This window comes from Equus asinus, chromosome 1 (genome assembly GCF_041296235.1).
Source record: "Equus asinus isolate D_3611 breed Donkey chromosome 1, EquAss-T2T_v2, whole genome shotgun sequence".
Classification (NCBI taxonomy): Eukaryota; Metazoa; Chordata; class Mammalia; order Perissodactyla; family Equidae; genus Equus; species Equus asinus.
The window spans coordinates 102,940,794-102,963,559 of record NC_091790.1 but is presented as its reverse complement, the minus strand read 5'-3'; the positions used below and the strand labels follow the sequence as shown (position 1 = coordinate 102,963,559).

At 43.2% G+C, this 22,766-nt stretch overlaps 1 protein-coding gene across 4 annotated transcripts in view; it reads right to left on the bottom strand.

Moving 5' to 3' along the window:
- The window catches only part of GLI3 (GLI family zinc finger 3), a 264,358-nt gene that overhangs the window by 56,598 nt on the left and 184,994 nt on the right, over positions 1-22,766 (bottom strand). For 3 of the 4 annotated variants that reach the window (XM_070504496.1, XM_070504498.1, XM_070504499.1), the window contains 3 exons: positions 10,618-10,831; positions 9,701-9,817; positions 7,995-8,135 (listed from right to left, as the gene is read on the bottom strand). In XM_070504496.1, coding sequence (XP_070360597.1) covers positions 7,995-8,135; positions 9,701-9,817; positions 10,618-10,831 — 472 coding nt within the window. The remainder of the gene's footprint in view (positions 1-7,994; positions 8,136-9,700; positions 9,818-10,617; positions 10,832-22,766) is intronic. The other variant, XM_070504497.1, reaches the window with a different exon arrangement.

The following is a 22,766-nucleotide window of genomic DNA, read 5'->3' as shown; positions in this document are numbered from 1 at the left end:
AGTCTGAGTGACTTCCCTTGGTTTGAAAAAAAAACCAATGATGGAATTTCTCCACCAAGACAAAGAGCCTGGCTGGTTATGGGCCTTGCTGAGAACTACCAAGTGTGCTTAACCTTACTTAGCAACTGTGGTTTCAAAATTAAGTTCTGCCAATTAACACACAGACACACACAGACACATACATGCACACACATGCACGCACACCACATATATAAGCCTTTTGCTAGAGACTATTTAATGAGGTCATCTTTTCTGGGGTTTTTTTTTTTTTTTTTGGCAAGGCAGATTAGCCCTGAGCTAACATCTGTGCCAATCTTCCTCTATTTCATATGTGGGACACCACCACAGCATGGCTTGATGATCAGTGTGTAGGTCCACACCTGGATCCAAACCCATGACCCTAGGCTGTGGAAGCGGAGCACGTGAAATTAACCACTATGCCACCAGGCCAGCCCCTTTTCTTTTTAATCTGAACATTCTAAAGTATATTTAAGCAGGAGAAAATTTATCTTTAATCACAACTATGCACTTTTGTTTTTGTTTTTTTACCCCCACTGCAAGAGGAAAGATTTGGGACAGAACTGGGGACAATTCTGTTCCCCAGGGGACATTTAGCAATGTCTGGAGAGACATTTCTGGTTGTCGCAACAGAGGAGAGGCACTCCTGGCATCTGGTGGGCGGAGGTCAGCAATGTCGCTAACAGTCCTACAATGAACAGGACGGCCCCCACCACAAAGAACCCTCTGCCCTGCCCAGATTGCAAGGCCTTGGGTTAGGGTGACCAGTAAGGAGAACTTTCAGAAGGACATCAGGACAACTGACACACAGCAGGACGAGGCTCTGAGTCTCAACATAGCACAAGCGAGTGCGAGGAGGGATCTGGGATCCAAGGAGTGGATGCAGGGCCGTCTCCAGTCCTCTCTTAGGGCTTCATGAATGGGGGTCTACTCTGCCTCTTCATGCAATTATTAATTTCCTGGTGACATGCCAACCCAAACGCTGCCAGAATACCAACCCAAATCTGTTTTTTAAGTGACCTGCACGGACTCAGGAGCCAGTAAATCTCTTTATACTTTTCACTTTTATGAGGAGACTCACTGACATTTTATTGAGTATAATTTTCTAGCTAATTTCCCCAACCGTTTTATGAAGTAAATACTGTTGTTATTCTTTTTTCACAGAGAGGGACGGAATGTGACCTGTCCAGGGTGGGAAGCGGGCCTTGAACCCAGGTCTGTCAGCTTTGAAAGGCCCATGGTACTGTCACAGGAGAACAGTGGCAAGCCAAAGCCTTCTTTCGGATTGGGCGCTATTTCTTCTTATAAAATCATCATCCTCATCACCACCATCATTATCATCATGCTTCAAAAGTGGATCCCATGCTTTGCTTTGACCTTACCCGTATTTCCCAGAAGCCTTTCTGGGTACCCCGCATGCCGTTCTCCCTCTTCTGAGCCCCTGGAATCTTAACTACCCAATTACGGCTTCATTATGTCTGCCTCATGTTGTTCACTATGCTTTCACGTTTCCTTGTCTCCCCCTCCCCGAGAAGGACCCGTCCTGGAGGGTCAGGTCTAAGTCAAGCTAGCTATGTGCCACCACAGAGCTGGGGCAGCGGGCAGCACACGGACTGTCCCCAGACCCTCGTCCACGAGGAGCTGTTGAGCGAATGGCTCATCTGCTAATGTCAGCTCATACTTTCCTGATGAACAAGAGGACACGTGGTGCTGGCAACATCTGTATAGGTGAGTATATTTCAACAGGAACCCAGCCCAGCCCAGAGTGACTATCATCCCTGCTTGTAGAGTCAGTCCATACAGAATATTCCAGGGAATCTCACCCAAACTATCACCCAAAAAGCTTTTGACAGGAAAATCCTCTCCAAATGGAGCAACGGTTACATGGGTAAAGATTTCGATGAAACATTTCAGGGTGTATACAATGGCCGAACAAATTTAAGAAAGTAACTAATACCGTACTCTGTACCAGTTATATCCTATTCAAAAGATTGATTTGTTATTCTTCATTCAAGGGTTAAGGTCCATTAGGAAAGGGGGAAATTTAGTAATTCAATAATTACTCAAGTAATCAATATACCACCTCCTAGAAAAATTAACCTGAATTATCTGGAGGGCATTTAATCTCGAGTTGGAAAAGACCCTGAGAAAGAGATGGCAAGTACCTGCCTCCTCTGGAACCCACTAGGGGGCAGCCATCCAGGCATGACTGCCCCCTACCCGAGTCCCCTCCCCAGTTGAAAGTGGGAAAGAGCTGAGCACAGCAGCCCAGGCGGCTGCCAGCAAAGACACTGGCACTTGAGACGAAACCTGTGGCCATCCCTATCCAAAGGCCTATCCAATTCAAATTCTTCCCTTGCTTTGACTAAAACCCACATTCAAGGAGGCAGAAGGTCTTGGCCAAGTCCCGCCCATCAGTCCCATGCTGGGGAAGAACCGGGTCTCTGGCTTCGGTCAAGTGCGTGTCCCAGATCAGCAAGAATGAATGTGAAACAAGGTCGGAAGCTGACACCTAGAAGCCACAAAACCCACAAGCCCCCGTCACCTCCCCATCTCTACCCTGCAACAAACAAACACATAAAACAAAGAGAAACAAGTAACCTGGCGGAGCCCCCTGTCTGTTTCTCATTAGGCCTCCTGCACGTGATCTCTGTTTGGCCTTGCACGTTGGGGATGGCATTTATTTTCACAGCTGTTTCACAGTATGATAAGTGAGAAAATAACGTTCCAAAGGGTCAAACGGTTCCAGGGGGTCATCCCGAGGGTCAGGGCGGAGATGGGGCTGCCACTCAGAATTCCCCTGGCCCTGGGAGGCTGTCTCTGGTGGACCACACAGCCCTCCATGCCCCCCACTCAGTCTGATCTCCTGAGTGTCTTTATGGGAACAATTTCTGCAGGTGCAATTTCGTCAGTAACTTTAAAAAGAACGTGACCCCTGAGGCACAATTGTCGAAGGATGGCTTTGAAGTTGGTGGTTCTTAGTCTACATTTTACGTGCAATATTTCCAAATAAGTAGAGTAACTAAATTAACTAGCAACTCCACGTAGGGAAAATAAGATCAAAATCGGCACTCATTCATTTTAGGTTTTATATGCACACAAAACTAATTTCTGCCTCGTATCTGAGACCCCATCACATCTTAAACCCAATTTTCTCTTAGGTAAGGATACATAATGCAACTTTAGCAAAGGGATCAAAATGAGATGGAAAGCATTTAAAATGCAAATTTAGGATCATGGTATTAATATGAAAATAATGTCTGCACCACATCCTAACTCTTCCCCGTGTTTCTACGGGTGCATCAATTCTTCACAGATTAGATGTGCTTCCTTTATATCTTCATCTCTATGATATTAAAAAGAAAGCCTTACATTTTCATGCTGCCAATGTATAGAATTTGTTTTCAAATGGCAGCAAAGGTGATTATAACTGTATTCTTCTGATAAAGGAAGCTTCAGCATGCTTCTAGACATCAAAATTTGCAGCATATGAAAGCCATTTAAAATCCAAGTAGGTGGTTAATCACACTACAAAAAGGTGAATTTTTGACACCACGCTTAAATGGTACAAATGGAGGAGTACAGTGACTTCAATGCCACCCAGTTGAAGCTGGGTTAATATCAACCCAGCTCACGTTCTCTGCCGTTCAGCCCCACTGGCGGGGACCACTGCTCCCACAGTGTCACCGCCAAGGCCCTCCCCGCAGGACCATTCTGTTGGGGATGGGGAATAAAACTGTTAAGAAAATAATTCGACTTTTTAAAGACCTTTGGAAAGAATATTATATGTGTTATTTCTTAAACAGAAAGAGGACTGGATTGTTGATGCAGAGGGGAAGGAAGCGCAGGGATCCAGCAAACAGGTGCACATTAGGTATGGTGATTAAACTATTTTTCTTCTTTCAGATCCCAGAGGTGATGTTTTCAAGCTTAACTAGCCACGCAGCAGTGGAGACCCACATCGAGGGGCATATATACTGTCATCAGAAATGAAGTGCACAGGTTTCAGAGAACTTGACATTGACTTATTTTGCATGCTGTACATATTTCAGACGCCTCCAGCATCCAAGAGCCAAAGGAGGAACTGATTTCTAGAGCAAAATTAATACAAGAGGGAAACGGGTCTTAATACATTGGAAGCCTCTCTCATCTGTGTGAGAAGCCAGGCCAGAAGACAGAATCGGAGATGTTTTATGTCATAACAAAACCTAAACCAAAAAAACCCAAAGCAAAACAAAAAGAGAAACACTTTGAAAAGGAATATTGTACGGCTTTCAGAAATAAATTTCAGATGCTTTTCTTTTGTAATATAAAACGCACAACAGTAAAAAGGGGGTCTACTTAATTTAGAATTGAAGGGAAAATGTGGACATTTCAACTGATTTTGAGATGTTAGAATATGTGCTTTCAGAAGCCAAGAGAAGAGAAAGTGCTTGTATTTTGACGAATCAATAATAAATTCAGTCTTAATCAAACGTACTTGAATTTTTGTACTGTATATCCCTCTTATTCTCTTGTTCCCTTCTATTTTAATTGACACCAAGAAAGGGATAAAGTACAACAAAATCCTGGTTAAAAAAAATATACATTTATCTTCTTAGCTTCTGGGCGTAGAAGTAAATTTATGATAAATTTAATACTAGCTTGAGAGTAACTAAGCCCAATTATAATTATCTTGCTGGGAAGAGAAATTAATTAAACATCCCAGTGATAAAGACCCCACAGCAAACCTAGAATAAACATGCCATTGGAGAAGGACAGGAGCTTGAAATAAAGGAGAAGAGAAGGGAAAGGCAATATTTAGCCCATCTGTTCGGACAGTAATGGGACGAGGTAATCTTTTCAAGAGAACATGGAGTGCATTACGCTGGAAATGAGACTACCTGGCGGGCAAAGTCAGCTGAGGCCCTAATTCTCCTCTTCAACTTTGTGATTTGCTAATGTGAAACACATGTCTCCCTTTTGCACCAAGTTCAAATGACTCTGGAATTCCAACCGGGCAGCCCAGCGACTGAACCAGAACAAGGGGAGAACTTGTCAGGATTTAAGAGCTTTCAGCAAAGCCCTTCAATTGCAGCCAGCACCCTATTCCACGGAAGGATATCAATTATAGATAGTGACTTGCTTTAGCGGGCCGTCGGAACTGTCAGACACGAGATAGACAACCATGAAGAATCATGAATCTTTCTATTAACTGTAAGAGGGGGAAAAAGAATGGGTCATGGCTATAAATAAGGCAGAGCATCAGAATGGTTTAACACCTTGCCTCTTGGTTATATGTAGCATGAAAATTCAACTAATTCACAAAATGTCCTCTCTCCAAGGAAAGTCGTAGGAAAGGAAAGAGTTAATGCTTCCCTCTGTTCCCAAAATAGTGGTTTTTGCAACTGGTATTTTTTCTACCTGCCACCAAAGTAATTAGGTGGACTTGAAGTAGCTATTCTTTCAATCAACAAAAAAATAAAGGGCCTATTCCACACCAAGCCACGGCTAACGCCACCAGATACCGGCTTGACTATGAAGGTGCTTGTGTGTCCTGCAAAGTAAAATCAATTTAAACGCACAAATTTGGAATTTCCACACTTCAGACAATGAGTAAAAAGGTGGAGAACAAGTGATACAAACTAGCATCGTTATTTATGTTGTTGTAAGTTATAATTTTTAATTCACTTAATTAAGTTTACCTACTCATATAATTTATCTCAGGCTAAAATTAATATCATAAAGGTAACATTGGATTTTACTCTAATCCTGACATGAAGTTCTTCTAGCTGATTAGGAATTTTTAAAAATTCCGCTGTATATGTATGCACTCACATTTTTTAAAGGTAGTTTTGGTAAAACAGACCACATGGTGGTCATTTAGAGGGTAGTTTAAGCAGACTTACCTTAAAATGACTCGGATCTCTCCATTAAATCATTATCACTACCTAAAACCTTCTGCCACTGAGATTAAATACAAAACCAGCAATATTCACTGTCTTTCAAAAGCTTTCACATGAAGTAGGCAGGGAAAAGTTTAAATTACCACAACCCGAAAAATGTTATCTCCACCCTGGCCTCTAGTGAGCCACACACCTCATTCTCAATGAAGATTTAGGATAAGCTCCTATTTCATCCCTCACGTGATAACGGCCAGACCATACGCACAGCACTCCTTGGAAACTGCAATGACTTATCCACAGAAAAGGCTCATGAGATGGCTTCATCTGTCAGAAGGGCCTTTTACGAAGCAAGCAGCACGGCCAACATCTCATTTATGATGGTAGCTCTTATACAAATAATTCTCCTCATTTATGTTGTTCGCTGATGAGATCACTAAGGTATTCCTGGCCTACCCTACTCTTTGGGAATATTTCCCTACATTAAAAGAAAAATTCCAAACTGGGTTTTCCCCCCTTAGTATTACAATGTCTGTGGTTTCCATTAAAACAGTCTGCAAGAATAAAGGACCATTAAGTCAGGCTTGGCTTAAAAATAACACTTGCATCAAATTAAAGAGAAAGAATCAAATTAAGTTCATGGAAAAATCTGGAAATATACCTTAATTAAAAACATTTGACTTTCTATAGTTTTTTGCTGTGCTAAGAAATCTATAATTCTTTCTATACAATTACAAGAAGACACGACTAACAAAGAAATGGGGTGGGGGGAGATCCTGCTGATGTCATGTTAAATCCACAAAACATTCTGTGTATAACAGATCTCAAAACCTGGCAAACCATATATTTAATACTGTAATGAAACTGCAACGTGTGGAGTATATTACATGGAATGGGCCAAGCTGCAAAAGACACACTTCAAAAGCTTGTGCAGCCTATGAAACATCTGGGATGTGTGAGGAATTTTATAATTTTAGTGTTTAAATGGAGGAGAGTTATCAAGAAATATGGATGACCTGAAAATAAACTTACTATAGAAGAAGAGAGAATGGAGTGTCTATGTGCATAGCATGTGTGTGCGTTTGCACATGCGTGTATGTTGGGAGGAGGGGAGAGAATTACAACAAACGCTGCTCTGTCAGATTTTCCATCATATTAAAAGTTAGGAATACAGCCATAGTTAGCAAACCATCCTTAATGCCTTAATGGACCCCAGTGCTTCTGCATAGAAGTGGGTGAGCCTACATCTTTTTATTCTCGATTATCTAAATGTCCCTCCATCTCGGTTGCTGCTGGTCCCATCTACCAGGGAGACTCCATTGGCCTGAGAGAAAGTTCCAAATAAAATGAAGCGCTGGCGAAGGAAATATGGCAAATCAGGTGTGTGTGTGGCTGGGGGCATGCATTGCATTATTCGAAATAATTCATAGGGGGGCGAGGGAAAGACGTCTGAACCTGGTATGGTAGGAGAAGGTGTGGTTCAGTTGCAGTTTTCAGAAATATACATTGCTAAATACATTTTAAAATACTTATCGCTTTTTCCATGAAACTATAGGCCCCACAAGGGTTGGCCTCCTGTCAGGAAACTGGTTTAGCCCAAGCATCTATGCATCTCACATAGAGTACTAACTGCCAGGTAAAATAACGAGAGATTCCTCAGACGGTGAAGGTTTGGGAGAAAAAGGTAGAATGGAAAAAAGGAAATCTCCCACCTCTACAATTTTTTCTGTTGTTACTGGGTCTTGGAAAGGAGAATCAAACTTGGTTAAAAGGTTAATAATAATTCATGTCTAGCTTACTATTACTCAATAACCATCAAAGTCGCTAACTCAAAATAGTGTTTTCTGGCTTACAGGATCAGAGTCATTACATTCTCTATTGAAGACTTTATTGAATTTTACACTAAGCTTTAGCTGACTGAACAGGTCAAGCACTGTGGCTCAGAGTTTTCTTTATTCTCAGAAAGTCATAAAGCTCCCTCCAGTCTGCAACGCTGCTAGCTCAGAAACTTGACTCAGCGCAGGGTCAGGGGAGCTGACCCCGCAGGAAAGGTCGCAGAGTCGTAAAGCCCACCTCCCAGTCCCCTTTGCTTACGTGCACCAGCTGCTCCTGGGTGTCAAACTCGCGAGAGCAGCCTTCCCAGTGGCAGTTCGTCTCATAGATGACTTCAGGCTCCTGTTTGCTTTCATCTTTGTCCCCTTCCTCCTTCACCAGGGTTGTTCCTTCTGGCTGTTCCTGAAAGGCAAGGGGTGGCGGGAAGGGAGGAGAGAGGGAAACAATCAGACACAACGGGAGGAAAGATAAGAAGAGGGAGCAAAAAGATAACTTAGATTTGTCTTCCTCTCCATGGAATTTCTTCGGTGAAAATAAAATTGAGCCCAGGTCTATCGATTGGATTTTATGAATGGAAGAAGTTAGACATTTGGAATCATTTGTGTGCATTTTTTCAGATTTATCAAATACATCTTCAGAGGTTCTTAACTTGTGATTAAAGACAACAGTCCAAACCATAATGACGATAAGAAGTGGAGGGCAAACTTTGCCGTCCTGAATACAAAGATGAAAGACAACTAAAATGTCATCCATCCCATAAGAGAAGCAATTAAACTATGTCACGTAGTCTTTAACCAAAAGACTGGTCTTCCTCTTTGGGTTAGATTCTTTTCAGTATATTAATTTGTTGATTCTCATATTTTGGAATCCAGGGAAATGGATTACTAGTAATTCTCACTCTGTTTTCCCTGCCGTTGGAGGCTGCGAGAGGCACTTTGTAGATTTTATAGGAATAACGTATTCTTGGTTCAACTTCAGATCTCTAACGATACGCTCGCTGCCCAAGAACACAGCATCTAAAGCTTGGCGGCAGAGTCTTTGCTAGTCTTCTAAGGCAGCTTCACAGCAATGAAAATACAAAGAATTTCCAGAATTCTGGGAGACGATTAGGTTTGCAGATTCGGGATCTAATCTGGGGCTAGATGACAAAAACTGTATACAAGTGTTTAAGTGTAACCAGCAAGGTGGTTAGCTAGCAAAACGCAGGAGGAAGGATGGATGTCAGAACCCGTGATACCCACTCATTCCATCCTGAAAGTGCTCGCTAAAAAGAAAATGTGGGCCACAGCAGTCTGAGGTCCGGGCTGAAGCAGCCTGGCAATAGCAAGGTCCAGATTCGGTGGATGTCCAGACTCTTGTCCAACTATTTCTGGGAATTAATATCCATTGGCCTCCTTCCTGTGTGAGGCACAGTGACCCTAGGAGATGGTATTATGGGCATAATCTACACAGTTTAAAACTGAGGGCAGAGAATCTAACTGATTAAAAGCAGAGACCAGACTGGAATGTCTGAACTCGCCCTTTCAGGACTTTGGGTGAAGGCCAGGAATCTGAGTAGCCTCAGCAGATCCCTCCTGGGTCTCCAGGCTCTCCTGGCAGGTGAGAAGTGGCAAAATAAGACCAAATGGGAACATGATCAGCACGGGGGATATCGCTAGCTCTGCCCAGCTCCGGCGTTGGGCCAGCAGCTCGTAATTCAGGCCCAAGATCAAGGCTAAGGACGGAAGGCTGGTCGCAGGAACAAATGAATCAAGCACTTCCTCTAGGAACCACAGTTTATACCCCACACAGCTCCCTGCAGTTTTGTGTGTTTGCTTCTGAGCTAGAGAAACAAACCGAGTCAGACTCTCTAACTGGCCTTTTGTCAAACGCGTGGGTATGAGGCCAAGAAGTCAGTGGACAAGGAAATGCCGTGAAAGACACCAGCCTGGGGGCAGCGACCAGCTGGCCCATGCCGGCTGCCTCACCTGCTGAGCCCGCGGCCCCGGGCTGGGGAGGTCTTCGTCCGGTTTGATCTTGGACCTCTTGTTGTGCATCAGGTCGCCTGTGCTGCTGACTGCGGACTCACTCGTGGGCTTGTTCTGCTGGTCACATTTGCAGGGAGAGAGAGACAAAAACTGGATTTTGATCAATGAGCAGGACCATAGCTACAACGTGCAACTTGAGGCAAGCGCGCTCTTTGGTACTAGAACAACGCATCTGATAACGCTCCAATACCGTGGTAGCAGAGTGCAGAAAATGTGCTCGAGGCCAGAAAACATTCACGAGGCAGCTCCCCGTTTTTAACTCATGAGTATAAACTCCCTGTGGCTTTTAAAAGCTACACAAATAGAGCCAGGGGCCTGGCCTTTAACAAGCTCCAAAAGTGTATTCAAAAGAACAAAGTTGTGAGGGGGGTAGGAAACCAACATGAACTATTTGCAAAGTTCTTTAATTAGAGCACCCAGAGTCTTCTGTGAGCGGTATCAGTGTGGACATCAGAACAGAGGGCACTGCACGGTTTATTCTTCCTCTGAAGCATCCCAGGATTTGAAGCGCCTGCGCACAGGGCCCAAACGAGGGCAATACATTCACATGGTGTGTTTCCATCCACTGGGGTTAGAGACAGCACCGGGTCAGGGCAAGCGAAGCCTTATCAAGCAGCCCACTTTTCCAGCAAGAACAAAATGACTCTGGTGGTAGAAACCACTGTGTAATGAGGAGTGAGGGGCACACACAGAGCATGTTCACCGAAACTGAAGACTACTGCCCCGGGTTAGGAAGACAGGCTGCAGTATGGAAGCAGAGAATGCCGTGGAACCTTGCCTGTTCACCGCTGCTGCGGTGGCATGGCTCTCCTTGAGGATCACCGGGACGGACCAGCTCATCGAGCTGCCTCTCTCACCTGTGAGGACTCCGAAGGGCCAGAGCTGACCTGGACGGGATTCAGAACAGCAGGGATCCCAGGAATAGGCCTCTGCGTTGGAAAGGTCGGGGCAGGGTGGATGAGCGGAGGGCTGTGTCCGAAGGCCGAGCCTAAGCTCTGCTGTCGGCTTAGGATCTGCTGATGCATGTGGAGTGACACGGGCGCGGATGGGTAGGTGAAACTCAGGGCGGGGCTGCGCGGGAGACAAAGACAGGACCATCATGTCTGCAGAAGCCGGAGACCCAGGAGCACAGCCCGCCTGCACCTTCACTCTGAGCTTTACCATCCTGAGCCACAGCATCAGGTCTGTCTGTTTTCATTAGCAGGTAAAAATGATTACTGACCAACGTCTTACAAACCTCCCAGAGAAGGATGACCACTAAGACAAGACACGCGTGTGCGTGCACACACACACCCAGACCCGAAAGACTCAGCAAAACGGAAACAAAAGGCATCGGCTCAATAACAGCTATTTATTGCAATAACAAACTTTATATAACAAAGAGCCTGGGTGACTACATGCTTTATAGTACTTTTATTGGCTCTCAGTCCCGCACGTTCCCGTGCATGGAGCAATTCCTTTAATCTCGGCTCACACTGCGCGCTTTCATATGTCTCCAGATCTTATTACAAGAGGAAAGAAAATCAATTGGTTAAATGTGTTTTGAACACCATGCTTGTCATATCACTCATTTGTTTGTAAAGATGGAAAGCTTGGTTCATCCAGAATGCCACCTAAAGAATTTCCATCAGTGCCGTCTGGTTACAGAAGCTGATGGATTAACCTCTCCTGGCTGAAATCGGTGATCAATGGGCTCTGATGGAGGAATATTCCAATGGGAGAGCACAGCTCCCTCTTCCAGCTAAACAGCATTAAATGTCTATTAAAGCCCATTATACATGCTAATGCCTGTCACCACTTCATTATGCCACAGCGTTTCCCAGGCTACAGGAAGTTCGCAGGAAGCTGCACCGTTACCTAAAGATTTCTCAACTAGTAGGCAGTGCCAGATTGTTCTTTGTGCCAGGCTAGTTTAGGAATCAAATCCTCTTCAAAGAATGGAGTGCTCTTGAGGAATTTGCCAATGGCTTAAAAACGCATGAAAAACTGTAATTGCGTTCATGAAAATTTCTTTCTCAAAAAATAATCAGTGAAAAATATATATATATATATATTTCCCCCATTCTGCTGTGTAATACCCAGAAAGAATCAGGGTTTCTTGTAATGTCAAAGGTAGAATTCATGCAAATTTCCAATCTGGTGGGTTAATTACTATTGCTGTTAAGCGCATTAACCAAGAATATAATAATTACAATAACAAAATTCAAACCATTTCAACAACTTTAAGTAATAATTCCAAAGATATACTCTGTTCATTAATGTGACTCCACATTTGGCCTATTTGACTACAATCCATAAAAGGCAGCTTCAATGGGATTACATTACTATTATTTCTACAGAGAACCTTGCATTACAATAGCTTGCCCATTTAAGACTGAATATCATTAAGAATACCCTAGGAGAATTTCACCAGGCTTGGAGGAACTCTCCTTTCATTCTGTATTGTATTTCTTTAATAAAAGAGAAGCAGAAACATGGTGAAAACAGTCATTGTTCACAGTAAGTTAGGGAGAAATCAGTAATAATATTGCGTTTCTGCAGCGCTATAGTTTCTGCCAGTGTTTCCGAAAGCAACCATGAATGATTACAGCAAGACTTAGCTAAGGTAGCTGTGTGGATGATTGATAGGGCATTAATCAAAAGATGCATATCTGCCTCAGAATTTGTTCACAAGCTTTCTTCTAATAGCTGATTTCATGTTCACCGAGCTCCATGCCAGTTTGTCCAATTTATTTTTCAGTGTACAAGCCATTCATCAAAAAACACAATGATTTAACCCATCCCCCCTTTCCTTTTGGTGAATGGGTATTACTAAGTGTAACTACCTTACTCTACTCATTAAAAAAACAAAAAACAAAAGATCCCGCTACATATATATTTACAATGTGACACAGACTTTGTAGGACCCTCCATGCACTGTTCCTATCTCCTGAGCCCACCACCATCAGCTATGCTTGAGAAGGAGGCCCCCAGGGTCATTTACACTTCTAATTCTGGGGGGCACGATATTTGGGGGCTCAAAAAGTCAGGACCTAATTAAGAATCAAGACCACTAAAGTAAACATTTTGCAAGGCAGAAAACATCCTCAGTTGTATGCATAAGCAATTTACATATGTTAATAGCTGGACAGGGTAGGTGCATGACTACTTTTAAAGAGGTGTAGGAGGGCCGGCCCCATGGTGTTGTGGTTCCGCCCAGCATTCCCAGGATCCTGGGCATGGACCTACACCACCGGTCAGCCATGCTATGGTGGTGACTCACATACATAAAAGAGAGGAAGCCTGGCACAGATGTTAGCTCAGGGTGAATCCTCCTCAACAACAACAACTAAGATAATAAAAAGTAAAATAAAATAATAATAAAAAGATGTAGTAGAGAAAGCAAAAGCGAGGCCAAGCATTGCCCCTGCCGTCCCCTGTCCTCAGGTGCATTCTCTCTGGCCTCAGCAGACATAGGAAGGGGCTGTGAAAGCTTTCAACACATTTGGGTCACGTCCTCTTTCGGGGCTGCTTTTTTGCTGGTAAAACCAGGTGACAGGAACAAACATTTTCTAAAATCCACGTCAACAATTACATTCCAAGGGATATGAGAACATATAGAATGCAAGAGTGATTTGCAGCCCTTATTCATAAGGAGCCAGCAAGAGCAAGACTCTCCTCCGTGCAAAGAGCTGGGCGATGGCGCAGCAGGCAGGCAGGCTGCTCGCTCCAGATTACAAAGCCCATTCAGAATCTGATGACAGAAGTAAAAGGTCTTGGCTCTGTCACAGCATCAGTGAACCGCTTTGGGAGCCAAGGCTCCTCCTGGTCTCCGAACAGCCTGCGAAGTTGTCGACGGAGTTTCGCAAGGAAGCAGCAGAGGATGGGTGATGACAGGGCACTGCACGTGCACGTCAAGCATCACAGAGAGAACACCTTCCTCCCCGTGCGTGCCAAGAACTTCCAGAGACTTCCCACCCACAGGGGATGAGGGGATCCGAACAGCCCCCTCGTGCCCTCTGACCTGAGGGGCGGCGAGCCGTCATCCTAAGCAGCTCTGCCTCCTGAGACAGCAGGAGAGTCACTGCGTCCTTCCAGAGCTCAGCAGGGCTGCTTCCTTTTGTCACTCAGGTTTCAGCTTAAATGTCACCTTCACAGAGAGGCCTCCTGAGACTGAGGCCCCCTCACAATGAGCCCCCTCTGCAGCTCCTCATCCAGTCACTCTCTACTGTCTGACAATTTTATTCTCACCTCAGCACCCGGCACACTCTGCAACCCCGTTCTCTCTTTCCCTCTGGAAAGTAAGGTCCAGGTGATCTGGGCCCTACTCTGGTTTGTGCCCCACTGAGTCCCCGGGCCTGGAACGCCGCCTGGCACAGAGCAGACACTCAATATTGAGTCAATGAGGGACGCAATCCCTTCCTCAGTATATTAGTTTCCCGTTACCCTGAAACAAATAACCACAAACTTAGTAGCTTAAAACAACACACACTTATCTCTTGTAGTTCCGGAGTCTCCGATGGGTCAGAAGGCTGTGTTCTTCCCGAGTCTCTAGGCTTCTTGCCTCTCCCACTCTCTACAGGGTGCCTGCATCCTCGGCTCGTGGCCCCACACCACTCTGACCTCCTCGTCTCACTCTCTCTAACTCTGAACTCCCTGCCTCCCTCTTATAAGGACCCCTGCGACTACACGAGGGCCACCTGAACAATCCAGGGTAACGTGCTCATCTCAAAATCCTGAACTTAATCACAGCCAGAAAATTCCCTTTGCCATGTGAGGGAACACGTTCACGGGTTCATGGGCATCTCTGGGGGCCATTACTCTGCCTCCCACACTCAGAATAGTCACTTCAAAGAAAAACATGTCTTCCTCCGAAAACTACAATTTGACAACGTGTCTGTAAAACAGGACACACAAGGTTACTGTCGAGATTCACAGCTTTCTGTAGCTTCAACAGCTGAGAATGGACCTAGCTGATTATGGAAGTAGGGACTTTTTTTTAGTTTTCTAGTTTTTTTTTTTAAAGATTTTATTTTTCCTTTTTCTCCCCAAAGCCCCCCGGTACATAGTTGTATATTTTTAGTTGTGGGTCCTTCTAGTTGTGGCATGTGGGATGCTGCCTCAGCATGGCTTGATGAGTGATGCCACACGGGCGCCCAGGATTCGAACCAGCGAAACCCTGGGCTGCTGAAGCAGAACGCGCGAACTTAACCACTCGGCCATGGGGCCAGCCCCGGAACTTTTTTTTTTTTAAAGGAAACTACTTTTAGAAAACCCGAAAAAAAATCTTCCTAAACAGTTCATGTATTCATTTGATAATTTCCCAAAAATACAAAAAATTGATATTGTTGAAAACTTTTATAAATCTGTCTCCTCCAAAGAAAGACACAGTCTAGTCCAAAATTTGGTCTACCTGAGCTTTACTACCTTCCAGCCCTCACACTGCTGCCCCTCCTGTTCTTTCCTATCGATCACTGGAAGAGAGACTAATTTTACATTCTGATTTTTGAATTCTCTTCACTCAATATTTCATAAAGTATAATTAAAAAACTATTTTCACAACCACATGGATGAACCTTGAGGGCATCGTGTTAAGCAAAATAGGCCACAGAAAGACAAACACTGTATGATTTCACTCTTACATGGAATATAAACAAGCTCATGGACAAAAAGAATAAATTAGTGGTTACCGGGGGCGGGGGGGGGGAGGGTGGGCACAAGGGGTGAAGGGGCACACTTATATGGTGTATGACAAACAATAATGTACAACTGAAATCTCACTATGTTATAAGCTATTATGACCACAATAAAAAAAGAAACAAAAAAAACTATTTTTACAGCTTTCACTTCTTTTCTAAATGACCACCTGAAATATGGGGTAATTTAAAAAACACAAACATTTATAAGAATGTGACTTAAGACTGTTAATCCACATTTAGTCAATAAGATCAGTAGAAAGAGTTAAGATGACCCAGAGCTCCCCAAGCAACACACTAACATGGTCATAGGCCTCCTGAGATAGTGACCCAGAAGTAAGTGTTAAGGAGGAAAAGAAAAAAAGTACAAGATCATAAAAATCTGAGGAATACAGTCCGGGGATCCTGTGGAACTGTTAATAAGCAAATGTGCATTCCAAATGTCCCCCCCCCCATACAGTTCGCAGCAGAATCTGGAGAAGCATCTAGAGACTAGTGTTCCTTGCAAACCACTTTGAGAAACACTCATCTAGGACAAGTTATAGACTAAATTAATCTAAATGTTAATTTGCCCTGTATTTTTTAAAGAGCGGAAAATGAGAAAAATGTGGATTTTTAGATCCCCGACTATAATCTGTGTGGTGTTTTCATCCATCAAATATAATTTCTATCCATCAGAATAGATGTATGGTTACTGAATTTTCGGTTTTATAAAATACCCTAAAGAAGCATTCCACTATATGCTCAGAGACAGCATTCTGAGCGCCTCTAAATAAGGGTAACTCCTTCCGTCATTCCACCTCATGTTCAGCTCTGGAGTGAGTTAAAAGTCACAACAAACTGCTATCTGAGTAGGAACCAGTTTTCCTGTTTTCCGAAGACTTAAAATTCAAATTCCCAAAGTCTGAGTCTGTAAGAAAGTCTTGATGTATTCATTCTATACCAAAATCAGAGAGTTTTGTCAACACTCTTTTGCAAAATGTGGTCAAATTTCGCACACTGGGCCTTGTTTCTTACTCTTTTGGTAAATAGCACAGTAACGCCTCACTCATCTGGAAATCTCCTGTCTGGGAATCTCAGCAATTATCCCCAATTGGATTAAAATTCAGGGTATAAGAAAAAAGGAAGGATATTAAGCAACTAAAATAAATGTCATAAAATCCAGACAGTACATCATTCATTAATTCAACTAACTTTGAGTACTTTCCACACATCCCATTTATATTTCCAAAGAACAAAATAGTTACTTGTAACTGGAAAGTTATATATTAATTAATCAATACAGAAAACTTTGAAATTCATAATCACGTTTGACTCTTACAACAAACATTGTTTCACACCAAGGAAGTGATGTTAGTCAACATTTGTACAGAAACCCTTGTGATCAATCTGTAAATCAAATTCATATTTAATTCCCGGAATAACAGATAAGTGGGGACACCAAAAGTTTATATTGTAGAAAATCATTCACTAAACATTTATTCAACCCTACTATACATACAGGCAGGTCAAAGTCATTAATATTCAAGTCAAATGCATAATACCCAATTAAAATAGCCAATGAGACAAGCCCATAATGTGTTTTAAAGACGCTTCAGGAATTCTCTATTTGGTGGGGGTAAGACAGTGGAGGATATGCTGAATAACTCAATAATGGTACAATAAATAAAACAGCACAATCCAGCTTGCTGCAGCCCTTTATATTGGAAGGGTAAATACAGCTGATTATGATATTGGAAGATATCTGTTTCTAAATAAAAATTAAGAAAAAAATTGAGGAAATAAAAGGAAGATGGCAAGAGTCTAGATTACCCAGCCATTACACACTTAAAAGTAAAAGATTCTATTTTATTGTTTAATGACCTCAATCCACATGGCATTCTAATCCTCTCTAAAATAATAGTTTTTCCTTAGAGTTGCCACGGGACATCTCATTTCCTCTGAATCGCAGAGTGAGGGTTCCTTGTGCTCACGCACTGTATACGCAGAGAAAGGATGAGTGAGGTTGTGGGCAACTGAGTAATACTCTACACATTTTACTTATATTTGCTTCAGCGGAATGGCTCATGGGTCTCCAGGTTCATCTCTGGAACCCCTCCATGACTTGGAGGGCCCAGCTCCGAGGTGGGTAGGCTCAGGACTGAATAGAGAATAAACCAGAGCAGAGCCGTGGGGCAGGGGGTAATGGAAAGGCCCAAATCAGAAAGGCAGCACCCTTTCTCATCCAATGTAAAGAGTCAAGAACATGTGGCACCTTTGGATTCTTTGGAGATGCCTTGTTTTAAATGTTGAACCAACACTAACTACCTATAAACACATGTTTTTTTCCATTGCTGTGGTTGTTAAATTTCATTCAGATGTGAAGTTGTAAAACACCCTTAAAAGAAACTCATGTGATACGTTTTATGATGTATTATTTTCGGTCTGGGCATTGGGATTAAGTAACCTCAGGCTGCAATCAACCCAGTTTTCTATATGCTGAAGAACGCAATGACGATATTTACTTTCTATTATCTCACCTCTCCCAACTCTTTCGCTCATGAAACCAGAATTGCACGTAAAATCAGGCAACCGTCACCAGAGCAATAACATGAGGGCCCCAGAGTTGGAGAAAGTGACTTGAAGAAAAGAGAGGAAGGGGGAGAAGGAAGCATTCTAATCAAAACCACCTTTGTGGCTACTTGGTGGCTGTTGCACTAAAGAGGTCATCCACTTTCTGGTTACAGCTGTGGGATCTACTACGCATCAGCTGCCATTCCAAGTAAGAGCAACTCTTTCCAGTTTTGCAGAGAAGGGGCCAACAGCTACTATTATTTGTACATGGGTAGGTATGGGGACACACATGCATGCATGTGCTTCTCTTTGAAAGGCAAAAAATAAAGCTTCCACTTCCATCCATAAAATCTCCTGGGGTAAGCTTATTGGAAAACCCAGCAGCCTCAGAAGTTCTGCGTACAAAAATAAGATCCACACGTTCACAACAAATAAAGATCCGCACACTCAGCAAATGGCTAAGTATCATCCTAATGTCTACGTTGAAATAAACGCACTCTCTGAATAATGCTTTGGACAAACGTCCACGACGCTTTATATGATCAAAGTGTTCTAAAAGGCATTAAAAGCTACTTGCCATTACACAGCCAAACAGACAAGACCTCCATGAACAGGAATAGCAGCGACACCCTCTCCAAAGAGATTTGGCTCAAAGCACCCAAATCAGGTCACTGGCCAGCCATGCAGACATCGTTAGAAGAATCATATATTAACATAAGCATAATCAACTTTTTAAAAAATCATCAGATATTACTTCTCTGTTAAAAATGGCATTGCCCACCAATCCTTTTAGTCATGCCTCCCCTTGGAGGATTTCTAAGAGAGAAGGATGTAAGGCCTGGGGAACAGAAGAAGAAGTTCAGAGTCTGACGGACTAGGTTCTGCCAAGCAGGTAGCTAAGTGCCCCTGATTCAACCCACCAACCTCCCTGAGCATCAGCTCCTTCGTCCCCAAAACAATGCAACTTCATTGGGAGACTTGAAGGTGTCCTGTAGTTCATGGATCAGTGGTCCATGACGCTGTGCATAACCCGGCCCCTGCCTGCCTCCAACCACGTGCCTCGGCTCACCTTCCCATGTTGACTGCCATCTGGCACCCTGGGCTGCTGACAGTCCCTCAACACCCAAATTGTTCCCATCCCAGGGCTCTGCCTGCTCCACCCATTCACTCCTATCTGATTGGAGGCTCTTCCTCCTGTGAGTTCTGTAAGGGCAAGGGTCACGTCTCCTCCATTCATTTTTGTATCCCCCATGCCTAGCACATAGCTGAATACGCAGGTAAATATTTGAGGAATGAATAACTGATTAAATGAAATACTATATGAAACCAATGACATCCGGGAGCAAATGAAAACTCTCTCTTTTAGTTAGTATTAATGACTTTCACTGATACTCGGGGAAGAAAAGCTTGTCTCATAATTTCGAGAAGATGCAGAGAGTTTTAAGGACACTGGTCTCTTGGCACTGTATTCATCCGTTCTTCCATGTTTCCCACCCAACTCATTTTTGGGTTGTTTCTCTGACACAATCACGGAGTTTACTCCTCGCAGGCAGCAGAACAGAGCCAAGGTGCTGTGGAGGCTGAGCTGGCTCCTAACTTGTCTCAGGAAGTGTTAACGGACCTACCAGATACATCCTTGCTCAGGGGCCTGCTGTCACAGAGGCTGATACTGCATGAAACGGGAAACACCACTGGCTCACTGGTCACCAGGCAGAGCTCATCAGCGGTGGCAACAGAAGCCTGCCCGGACTGGTGAAGCTGCAGCTCTCGGCATCCAACTGTCACCTTCACGAGATTATCCGTCCTGACCATGCCAGACCTAATGCTACTGAGGATATGAAACCACCTTCATTTTACCCATTAAACTGAAGTGAGAAAGCTGGAACGAGCGGGTCAGAAAAGAGTAGGTTACTCATTTCTTCACTCCATTTACATTCGCCAGAAGACTCCAGAAGGATGAAGGTCATTTGAAACACCTCTTCCAACAGTGGTTCAATCTCTAGGGGAAGGGATCAGCAGGAAAAACTATTTCTAGTATAATGGCATTAACTGGATATTTATAGTATTGGCCTTAACCATACAGAGTGGGGGTTGCAGTCTGAATTTGAGAAATGTGAATCATCTGGTCTTAGATGGCAGTTTTCAGGATGATGGAGAAGTTCAAACTTCCTGAGACAGTAAATATTTCACAACGTCCCTTCCAAGTACATGGAGTTATTTTTTGGAATTATCGTTTTAGTTATGATATTAAAAAAAGACGTAACAGATTTGGATAACATGTTTGAAAAAGTTAGACATAATCAAGCACCACGTTTTAATATGCTGATGGGCTTTTGTCAATATTTGCTGTATATGGTATTTTTATAGTAGTCTGAATTATTAAGTGAAATATATAAACACAAGAACTATACACAAACTTAAGATAAACATTTGCTTTTTTATTCCTTTATTTTGCATCCATCCCTTTGTCTCTATCTCTACGTATTTATCAACCTTATGGACATATAATATACTATTCAGATAGACCATAACTTTTTGAAAACCAGAAGCATTCATCTACCACACAGAAACTTCCTTTAATAAAGAGAGTGATTGGAATTCTAATTACTCATTAAAGAGCTCTTACATTTATTCATTCAAGAAATATTTGTCGAGTGGCGTCAAGGTGACCAGGCACAGATGTTGTGGGGTGGGTGTGCAGCCATGAACAAGACCCACACAGCCCTCAACCTTCTGGCACTGCGTTCCAGTGGAGAGAAACACAGACAAATACTAGATGAGCAAGACAATACGGGAATTTCAAATAGTGGTCAATGCTATCCTCAGCCTCTCGGACAACCACGCTTGAACCGGGACACGAATGTGAAGAAGATGCTACAGCACTGTTTAGAAAACTGAACGTGCGTCGTTAAACACTGAATGACACCTGTGGAAACGTAACTGACATCATTACTACATGCACTGCCCGTACCGGAAGCAGACGAGGTATTAGACAACATGAGTGTGGAAGCCAGTGTTTGGGGTAAATTAAAAAGCAAGGGATTGGAGTGCTGGCGCTGATGCCCACCAGGCACGACCTTCACCAGCTTCCTCTAGCAGAGACTCCCTGTGCTGATGCATAAAACAAGAATAACACTATGCGTTCCAAAATCGCTGTGACATGAAAACATGAGTTGCTTCACACCTGCCGTGTTCCTTGACACACAGTAGGGCTTAAACGCATCCGAAGTCCAGATCCGCTCTTGTGGCCTTTACTCCTGAGAAAGTCAGCTCCCCTTTTTAGAGTTCTTCATGCTTCTTCCCTTTCCCTGTCATCCACTGGTCCCACCACTTACTGGTTATCCCTCAAGTCAGTTTCTAGATTTCACAAAGTGAAACTTAGAACAGGGAAAGCAAAGCACTAACATTGCTGACACTGAAGATCCACGCCAGTTTTAACACAATGTGCCCCTTTTCCAATACAGTCGGTGTTGTGTCTATAGTTTACAAATGTGAAGACTGAACTCTGGGGAGCCGACAGGTAAGTAAGGCTGGCACAGCCAGTGCAAAGCTGGAATCCGACTATAGACATGCCCGGCTCCAAAGCCTACATTTGTGATCACAGTGGCGAATCCTGAAAATACCCAGGCCCCTTCTCTCCGCACCGACTGCTAGCATGTAAGCAGGGTTATTCGCATTGCTCCAGGTTTCCACACTTTACTGACCATATTAAATGAAGAAAGAAATGCAGCAGAAAATGACATCATATCAAAATGGGGATTTATGATATTTAAACACTAACTTGCCCGCCAAAAGCATTGCTGATAATGGCCCAAGAAAAGAATTAACACTGTAATTGAGAACGTCATGAAAAAAAAAAAGGTGTTCATCATTTCTAGTAAACATGGTGTGTTACTATTGCTAATACTTTTTTTGCTGGACTGTTGGGGTGTCCACAATATGTATATCTGTCATAGAAGACCCATCAATTAACAACTAGAGCTATTGTCTAGTTATAGAAACACACCAATAAACAAATCCTCACTTATTCAAAGCAAGGCTAGTGAAAATAGCCTTTAAGATGTACTTTTCAAGAAAGGAATCATCCATGGTTTGCAAAACTATAGTTCAAAAAGACTGCAATGAGGGGCTGGCCCGGTGGCCGAGTGGTTAAGTTTGCGCGCTCCGCTGCAGGCGGCCCAGTGTTTCGTCAGTTCGAATCCTGGGCGTGGACATGGCACTGCTCATCAAACCACGCTGAGGCAGCGTCCCACATGCCACAACTAGAAGGACTCACAACGAAGAATATACAACTATGTACTGGGGGCCTTTGGGGAGAAAACGGAAAAAAATAAAATCTTTAAAAAAAAAAAAAGACTGCAATGAACTGAATTCTTAAATTATTGCTGAAAAACTTGGGGGAAATGAAACCTAAAGTTTATTCCCCAGAGTCGCTTAATTAATTAGAGTATTATCTAATTCTGTGTCTAAAATAACCATTTGTTAACTAGCATGGTTCAAAACAATAAGCTGATAAAAGCAGTGTAAACACACCTAAAATTCATAAACTGGCTTACTTTTATTCCCAACTTATTGACATCAGCCCAAGTTTGATCATTAGCAATGAGAAATATTTTATGTTCAGCATGTTTACAGAAATTTGTGTTTGCACCTTCACATGCAACTACAGACATAACGCACTTCACCAAAGGCAGTGTCAAAATGCTCCCACTGGACAGCAAAGGAGGATGGTCAGAATAGAGAGCTTTCAAACTAAGCTAAAAACATTTAATGGGAAA